Source organism: Neolamprologus brichardi, chromosome 15, assembly GCF_056152115.1.
Source record: "Neolamprologus brichardi isolate AB-2024 chromosome 15, ASM5615211v1, whole genome shotgun sequence".
NCBI classification, from domain to species: domain Eukaryota; kingdom Metazoa; phylum Chordata; class Actinopteri; order Cichliformes; family Cichlidae; genus Neolamprologus; species Neolamprologus brichardi.
Window position 1 is genome coordinate 29406497 of NC_142118.1, and position 9852 is coordinate 29416348.

General features: G+C 39.9%; 1 protein-coding gene across 1 annotated transcript; it reads right to left on the reverse strand.

Annotated features, from left to right (window-relative positions):
• Positions 1-393: 393 nt before the first annotated feature.
• On the reverse strand, positions 394-1387 carry LOC148098557 (uncharacterized). The gene is made up of 2 exons (XM_087852870.1): positions 1217-1387; positions 394-897 (listed from the first exon to the last, which is right to left on the reverse strand). Exons 1-2 carry the CDS (start codon positions 1370-1372, stop codon positions 394-396), a joined length of 660 nt encoding a protein of 219 aa, XP_087708996.1. The 5' UTR covers positions 1373-1387.
• Between the last annotated feature and the right edge of the window lie 8465 nt (positions 1388-9852).

Below are 9852 nucleotides of genomic sequence, written 5' to 3' on the forward strand. Positions count from 1 at the left end.
TTGTTTATTACTTTTAATCTTAACTTTATAAACACTGCATCAAACAAAAATTAAATTAAATTCAACAGTCTTTGACTTTAATAAATTTGTTTAACATTTGAACATATTTCTGCACATTACACCATATTTTAAGAAAATAAAGGCTTAAACTGTATTTCTGCATACTCCAGCATATAACATAAATTATTTTTGTGTATACACACACACACATCCTTTCATATAAATACAGCAAAAAAAAAAAAAATAAAATAAATAAAATTAACAATAACATATTTTAACAGTTGGTAAAGTGCAGAGAGGCATAATATTGAGATTACAAAAACAGAAAATGCTATTGCATGCTACATTTAGGCTGTTAATCCAGTCTCATTTTGTGGCAACCCTGAAAAAGACCTATGTTTTATTGTTTTCTTTTGGACTGAAACAGTGGTTATATCGCATCAGCAGAAGCTTCTCAAACCTTCTATCAGACATTCTGTTCCTTTTTGGGGAAAGCACCAATCCACCTAAACTGAACAGCCGTTCCACTGGTGCACTGGATGGAGTTGGACTGTTGTATTTCATGTACATCTTTTTGAGATTTGGGAACTGATTCAGAATCTCAAGCTCATAGCCTGACCTTAAAAAGTCAGTTACTTCTTTTTCTGCTGAGAAGCTTTCTGTGGGCTGATTCTGAAATTCAAAAAAGTCCATTTCGGCTGGGCTGGCTGGCATTTGGGACACATTAGTGTTCTCAGTTGCAGGAGCAGCTTTACAACACTCTGTTATCAGGAGCTCCTTCACATACTCTCTCCTATGCTCATCTCTCAGCCAACAAAGTTTAAACTTGGGACAAGTGGCCGCTGTGAGAAGTCCTTCTTGGCTATCCAGGACAGCATCAAAACGAGTCTTGATGGCCTGTAACAGAATAAAATTATTTTACTATATAATTACCTATTGTCATTATTTTGTGGGCTTTACAGCTCTAAACCATCTATATTTTCTATTATCAATACTGTATGAGATTTAATTTTGGTTGAGGCTTTTGTTGATATTATGATTAATATTCATGATTAATGATGATCAATATCCCTGATATTTAACAAGGCGTGAATACTTGGTCTTTTATTCTATCATTTTAATAATTGTACACGCTGCTTAAAACAAAGTATAACATCCACCCACTGTGAATGGTAAATTTAACAAATCCACCCAAAGCAATTAATAATAATCTTACCTTTACAATGACATCTGGAAGGCTGGCTGTCATTCTAGAGAGGTCATCTTTCAGGGCAAGCGTCTTTGACATCAGGCTTGTGAGTGTTGGCAGTAAAGCCCCGTAGGTGCACTCATCCCCTTGTAAGATGTCCAGAGCCACTGTCAGGGGCTTCATCACAGTACGGTACTCTTTCAAGAACTGGTACTCCCTTTCATTAAGGCACTTGATTCCCAGTTTTCCACTCAGGGGATTAAGTTCATTCAAGGGAATTGTGATGATTCTAGAAATGGCCTCATACAGGGAATTCCACCTTGTGGATGTCGGTACCATTAGTTTCCTCCGGCTGACTTCCTCCACCTGTTCAGAGGCCAATGTTGATCGACTTGCTTTAGTCCAAAGAGCAGAACATTTTGCAATGCTACTCCTATATACAGCCTTGGTGTCTGGACAGGAATTTAGATGTTTGTCAACATCGCTTGTTGAAATCAAGTTAATTGTGTGCGATGCACATCTGTAGTGTGGAGGGAGGCTAAACTGTGCATCACCAGATGCAGTTGAAAGAGCTTCTATGACATCAGTAAAGGTCGGTTCCTCGTCATCACCTTCTTCATTTTCAGATTCAGACTCCAAATGACAGGGCTGACATACTCTGAAGGCTTTGGCAAAATTGGATGCATTATCCGTTACAGTGGCAATAACTTTGCCTTGTAGTCCATATGATGAATGGATTTCTTCAATCTCTGCTCCAATTACATCATAGGTATGGCTGCCTCTAATTCTCTTGCATGCTAGGGCGGCCTTGTTGCGTTGTAATGTGGAATTAATCCAGTGAACTGTTACACCCATAAAACTTGTATTATTTACTGTCCAGATGTCAGCAGTGGTGGAAACAAACTCTGCCTCTTCGAGTGTAGCCTTCAAGTTAAAGTTCATTTTGTCATATTCTCTCTCAAGGTATCCTACAAATGACTTTCTCTGGGGCAGCCTGACACCACTTTTAGTTGGTATTTTTTCTACGATGCGTCGGAATGATTCAGAGTCTACAGTGGAAATCAGCAACATGTCCTCAACAATATAGGCAGCGACGAGCTTCTTCAGTTCAGCGGCACTAAGTTCTGTCGCTCTTATGTCTAGTTTAACCTGTTTAGCAGGAGTGGGTCCATCTGAGGTTTGCCCGGTGGAAGTAGATGTGGTAGCCACAGCGGTCACGTCAGTGAGGGGATCCTGGGGGTTTTCTGTCAATTTAACATTCTTGTGGCAGCGTGCTAGGTGCTTGCTCAGGTTGGAAGTTTTCTTCCGATGCAGAGTGTACAACGTATGCTTATGTTTTTGTCGCTTTTTAAAGAGTCAAATTCAAAGTAATGTCGATATTTCCAAGTATTAAATGCTGCACGATCGTACTCTATCCCTCGCTCCATGTTTTCTATTGTTGATTTACACACGTGCTACCACAGCCGTCGCACTCGCTTACGTCATTGTTATGAGACATTCTCGCAAAAAATCACGGTTTTAGTAACGCAGTAATGCAGCGTTCCTACGGGAAAGTAACGGTAATCTAATTACCGTTTTTGCAATAGTAATCCCTTACTTTACTCGTTACTTGAAAAAAGTAATCTGATTACAGTAACGCATTACAAGTAACGTGTTACTGCCCATCTCTGACAGCAACATCCAAAAAGGCTACAGAGCAACACATCTACCACATCTAGATTTGTCAGACCACATGTCCATGCTGCTGATCCCTGGGATCAGGGAGTTTATCACTTAGCCAACTACAAACCTGGCAATACCACGTTGACTGAGGGCAATGCGGTGCTTGTGAAGTAGCTGAACCACTTCTTTGTACCCTTTGAGGTGAAGGGACCAGAGGCAGCAGCAGCTAAAACATCGGACAGCTACAGCAGCCCAAGCCTCATGTTGCAGGATTATGAGGTAAGGCGCACACTGAGGGCAGTGAATCCCAGGAAGGCCTTGTCCAGATGGGGTAACCGGAAGCCTTTTAAAGAATGTGCAGGCCAGCTGGCTGGGGTCGTCACTAAAATCTTCAACGCTTCACTGCGTCCTGCTGTGCCTAAAGTTGGCCACAATTGTCCCACTGCCAAAGTGGACCAATATTAGTAGCCTCAAAGACTACCGACCAGTTGTTCTAACAGCTGTTATAATGAAGTGCTTCAAGAAACTGGTCCGACGTCACATTATGTCCTGCCTGCTGCCCACACTTGACCTTCTCCGGTTCACATACAGAGCTAACAGACGAACTGAAGACGCCATTGCTACAACGCTCCACACCACCATCTCTCACCTGGAACAACAGGGGTGTTACGCCAGGTCTTTGTTGACTTTAGCTCTGCTCTTAATACGATACTCCCGGACAGACTAATAGTAAAACTGCTGGATATCGGACTTTCTTCTACCACCTGCTGCTGGATCAGAAACTTCCTCTCAGACCGGGTACAGAGAGTTAGAGTGGGACCTCATATTTCCTCAGCCCTCAGCATTAACACCGGCTCTCCACAAGGCTATGTACTAAGTCCCCTACTGTATACTCTGTACACACATGACTGTGTTAGTTTCCACCCAGACAACGCAGTCATTAAATTTGCTGATGATACCACCTTGGTGGGGCTCATCTCTGAGGGAGACGAGACGGCATACAGAGCTGAGGTTCAGAGGCTGTCAGATTGGTGTCTAGACAACAACCTGGACCTCTATACCACCAAGACAAAAGAGCCTGGGGTTGACTTCAGAAGGAGGAAGTCTGAGCTGCAGCCGGTCAGGCAGGGAAGTGTGTAGAAAGGGTGTCCAGTTTCAAGTTCCTGGGTGTGCACATAGACATAGACCTCCAATGGAGCTCAAACACCTCAGCAGTTTTAAAGAAGGCCCAACAGCGTCTCCACTTTCTGAGAATTCTCAGAAAAATGGACCTGAAGAAGGAGCTGCTGATCGTCTTTTACCGCTGCTCCATTGAAAGTGTGCTGACATACTGCATCTGTCTATGGTTCTCCAGCTGCACCACGGCACACAAAAAAGCACTGCAGAGGGTCATTAATATGGGCCAAAAAATCATTGGACATCCTCTTCCCTCCCTGAAGGACCTGTACAGTATGCGCTGTCTCAAAAGGGCATGTAGCATTCTACGGAACTTGGTCCTGGGTGTGTGTTGAAGCTGCTGCCGTCTGGCAGGAGGTTCAGGCTGCTGAGGTTGTGGACAAACAGACTCAAGCACAGATTTTACAACAGGGCAGTAGCCCTAATCAATGCAAACAGCTGAACTGATTGGCTACTCCTTTTTGGGGGGGTAACAACAATAACAATAATACTATTTATATTTATAACAATAACAATGTGCAATACACATACACTTCTTCTTCTTCTTCTTCCTTTTATTACTTAAGTTACTGTGTTGTGTTGTGTTGTGATGTGTCGTTTCGTGTTGTGTTGTACGTAGTGATGACATGGGACAGTTTTCCAATTTCATTGTACTATTGTATTCTATAGACAAGTAATGAAGGTGCAATGACAATAAAGAGTTATCTTATCTTATCTTATCTTTGTTTGTATCTTTGTTTTTCTAAAATTTTCTCAATTTTGTGTCAGTAGTTCAGAAAGCATTACAGTACAAGTAAACCTAATATTAACCTGGTGGATTATGAGAGGTTTAAATTCACATTGTTCATGATTGATTATTGCACTTTGAAAAGACTTATGTCATTTTAAATCGGGCAGAAAATACATTAAAAAAAAGCACAAAAATAAACTCAGGAGGTGGATGGAGTGGTTAAAGTATTCCCTCAAGCACTCGCTGAGTTTCCTCAAGCTCCCCCACCTTTCACTGCATGGAAGGTATATACGGCAGCAATACATACACATCATCAGATTTATGACTACGTGCACTAAGTGGTAATTAGGGTAGCATATCCAGAGGCTGCATGCCACACGAGATGCTTTGATGTGGCTTAATCCATAAAAAGATATCAGAAGACGTAACTGCAATCAGCTGCTATTAATATAGAGAACAAAAGAGGATAAACACATGCAAACACTCAACTCGCTTAAAGTGATGCATGCATTTCCATTTGTAAGTCCCTAAACATCTAAGGCCAAGCGCTCACATTTGATAGAATAATGTTGTAGTGCTTTCATTTGCAGCGTCTGGTTGCATCTGTTGCGAGAATGTCACAGCATGATGTTTACAAATTGAGATGTCTGGGAGAGAAATTCTGACAGCCGACCCAGGAGGGAGGCACAAAAGGAGGGAGAAAATTTAGAAGGTTGGCATAAAGAGGAGCTCAGATGGCTCAGAGGAGCCATCATAATCTCTTTTTCTGCCTTCCCAACCCTCTGAAAGAGATTCTATAAATCTATGAGCCGAGCGAGAGTAGGAAACTGGAGGGAGTCAACCATCTTGCTGCTCTTAAAGTCTAATGTTGGAAATGTTCAGTTTCTTATGAGTGTGGTTAGAACTGCATTAAAGTAAATAGATGCAGATCTTCATATCTTATCTTTTGATTTTGGATCAAAAGATAAGACTTGACCCATGCAGGAATCTCAAAACGTTCATTTCCCTCATGGATTCAGCTTGTCAATATTGGGAATCAATTATCGCTGGAGCTGACCCCATCCCATATGTTAAGGTGATTAGTCCGTCACTTACTCAGCTGCATTCAATTCTGCCCGTTCTTGCAGCTTTACATGTTGAAACAGTATTACTTTACAGAGGTAGGATGAAACAGAAACAACAGATGGTAATTGGAGATTGCTAAAAGTGAGCCTAATCATGCTCTTTCCACCAGAAGTTGCATAAGCAAAAAAAAAAAAGAAGAGCGTGGCATTCTTTGCTGTAGAAGTAGCTCTACCTGTTCTCTGGAGCAAGCAGGGTTTTTTTTAAATTATAATAAGTTCTAGGTGGAAAGGGATTAAGGGATTATAGAGCAGTGACACTTGTCTCCAAGACAGAGGGGGTCAAAAGTTCAGTGCAACCCAGGAGTGTCAGGGTGGCAGAGCTCTTTCCAAAGCTGAGGCTGTGATGCTGTGCCAGAGCAACTGGGCTTCCCAACAGTCTGCCAGAGCAGAGATCTCAGTGCATGGCAGGAGATAAAAACATCCTGCTGCTGGTCGATAATAGTGAGAGGACTCATTTGATTCTCCTTGAGAAGAATTCCAACAGTATGTTTGACATTGAAATCATGTCTATGCAGTCAAGGTCAGAGAAAACATCTCAGTATAGGCTGAGATTAGGTGAAATTAACTCCCCGGTGAAACAGTGCAGGTCTGTACTGTAATGGTATTAAACTCTGAGTTAGTTTTAGAAATAAAAACTGTCTCACACATCAACACACATCAAAGCAGAGTGAATAAGGTGGGTTTGTAGACATATAAATGTATTAAGCTTTTTAAGCCAAGATGTAAGGGTGACACAGAAAATCATTTCATGTTTTACCAAAATGTATGGATTTAATTGGTTTTTGAACTAATTTGTGGAACAAGATGGTCAAGTAAATTGATATAGGAATTTTTAAAGAATGTTCAGACAAAGCACTTACAACTAGGAAACAGCACTTGTGTGTGATTGGGTGAAATAAAATGTATTTAAACCAATCAAACAAACAAACAGATTCCCTCTTTCTGTTCTCCCTTTTTTGTGATAATACTCAGTCAGTGTATCCACTCTTCAAGCTGCTGCATTCCCTTTATAGAGATCAGAGCATGAGGACTGATGGTGTGTGCTTATACATATCTGTAGTAAGTCTGGGTTATGTGTGGATAATATGAAACAACAGTGCAATCGATTAAATGCAACATGAAGATAATAATAATTATAATACTGTTATAATATTTATAATACTGTTTAATGCATTAACAGAAAAACAAGCTAAATATCGCCTTGACGGGTAAATTACTGGGAACACTCTGACTATCTCAGGCAGCACGGACAATAATACAAACAGCCTCTTTCTGACCCCACAAAATACTGTGAGCTTATAATGGACTGGTATTATCTAACTACCCAAATGATAAAATGTTCATTCATACTGAAAGCTTACCTTGTGTATCAGTGTCCAAAGCTCCTCTGCATTCAAAAGTCACAGTATTAGCAACAATCCAGCTAGCCTTTACCTTGTTAGCAGATGATAAATGATGAAATATTTTTTTAATTACTTTTAAAAAATGTTCCAAATTTAAAGTCGCTAAACATTCAATTCAATTCAATTTTATTTATACAGCGCCAAATCACAACAACAGTTGCCCTCAATTTGCTTTATATTGTAAGGTAGACCCTACAATAATACATACAGAGAAAAACCCCAAAATCATATGACCCCCAATGAGCAAGCACTTTGGTGACAGGAAGAAACCTCTGGCATAAAGAGTAAAACATTGAAATAACATTTAAATTAAATCAATTACAACTGGAAATCCCTCTACTCACTGCAGGAATTTGTTAAGCGTATTCGAAATCCAACATCTGGGAATTTTAAATTTACAGTATAGACCCTTTGTATCTAAGCATGCATGCACATTTTGGAAACGGATGTATGGCAAAGTCTAATATTTGGTCACCCTATGTTGCAATTAAGTCCAAAGTGCCACAGCATGTCTTTCTATAATATCCCCTTAATGGACCTGACCGTGATAACTTTTTGTTAGGAGTACAACTGAGATTTAGGCATGAAGTTGTTGTAAAAAGAAATGTAAGAGAAAGTCATCAAGTGCATTTGCACTTCTTCTGGTACAATGACAATAATTCTGCCAACATATTTAACTACCACATAAAGGTTTATGTGTTTGGCAATGGTCTGTCTCCATCCATAGTTATACAGCAGGTAAAATAAGGCAGATTATTCAAGACCATATATGTGATGAGAAGGAATTTAAAATCAAATCTGGATTCAACATGGAGTCAATGAGGAGAAATATTTTCTCTCTTTCTAGTCCCATTCCTGTAAGCATTTTGAAACAACTGGATAAGGAAAGATCAGTTTCTGACTCCAACTTGTTGGTGATCCACCCGTCACCTGACTCAAACAGGCTCACCTCCACACTGTTCTCACTCATAAAGTGCTTTACAAAACCAATCGGCTGTACTGAAAGGGGAAAATCTCCTTTCAGCCAAACAACAGAGAACTACTTACTGCTGAAGAGACAGAGTGAAAGTGGACAGTATAGCTTCAGTTTTAACATCAAACTCATTGTTAGAGTCAGGGTGAGCACAAAAGTGACCCCTTTAAACTGATTTTTAGTCTTAGTGTCCTTAGTTTCCCCAGAGTTATTGCTTATGTTACTAGTTAGCAAACATAAACTAATGTAGGTCTACTGACCACAAATCTAGCTACACAGACATCTATGTCAGTTTTTGAGAGCAGGGCTCCATGCTGTAAATTAGATTTTATACATGAAGTGTTTCCACTTTAATTTTCTTAGTTAGTGGAGTAAATAAAGCATTTAAACTGATAGCACTGAACTTCAGAAGTTCAGTTCAGATATCAATCGAGAGAATTGACCATGATATTTGTAGGTCAGGTTTGCATTCGGTAGCAGTACAAAAACAATCAAGACGAGGTTTTTCAGTGACACATGTCTTCAGTTGCTTCTTACACGCCTCAGTGTGACCCTTTGCACTTCAGATAAAAGCAGTTTATGATATTGTTCAGTTATGCTCAAGTGCTAAATATTCCCGAAGTAAACATCCTTGTTAGAAGAATTTCATCAAATGTTACCTTTGTAGAAAGAGACTAATCTTTTTAATTCCCCAGTCAGATCGCCATTTAAATAGAGTGACAAACACATTAGGTGGATTAAGAGGTAGAAAAGGGCAGCCTGCTTTTCACAGAAAAACACTTCAGGAGGTCTGGGTGCACCAAAGCTAAAGCACAGTGAGACAATGGGTTGTCCTCGCCATCAACATACTTCACTGTAGGGTTTTTAAAGTGGTATTTTTATGCCAAGCTTTCAAAATGGTGATAGTAAAAGACTGTCAAACTTCAGAGACTCAAGCATAAATCACACAATAATATCCTGAAAACGTCCTATCCTTCTTCTTCTCATTTTTCCTTCTACTGTTCTTCTGCTCCTCTCTTTTGGTATTGCCACCCATATAGGATAGTACCAAGCATGTCACCCCAACCCTCTGCCTGTCCTCAATATTTGAAATTTTTTTTCATATTTTCAACATGGCTTTTTACATCTTTATCATGACAAAGTAGATGAGGTAAATAGGGTTGTGGATAAAATAATGAATTTACTGCTAATTAAATATTCCACAAAATGTGTGAATTTTGGTAGTCCGCTTTTGGAAATCCTTAAAAATCTGTACCTGGATCAGTTCATTTTTGAACAACCAGGACAAAAGTGAACTGGATTATGCGATGTGCAATGAAGCAAATGGATTACCATTACAGTACACCTTTTGAGTAACTGGGCCCAGAGAGTGGGAAGTTGCTAAACTATCCTAACTAGCTGCTGTTAACAGCTTCATACTGAAATTTCCAAACTTATTTCAGTTACACCAAATATACATAGGAAAAAGAGACAGAGGGAAAGAGAGAGATCTGTCTCCATAAGAACTGATTGGGTCTTCATTCAGATGTGCTTATTACCAGGAGATGATGCCAGGAGATGCAAACTGTTGCAAGTTCCTGGTATGCTACAGAATC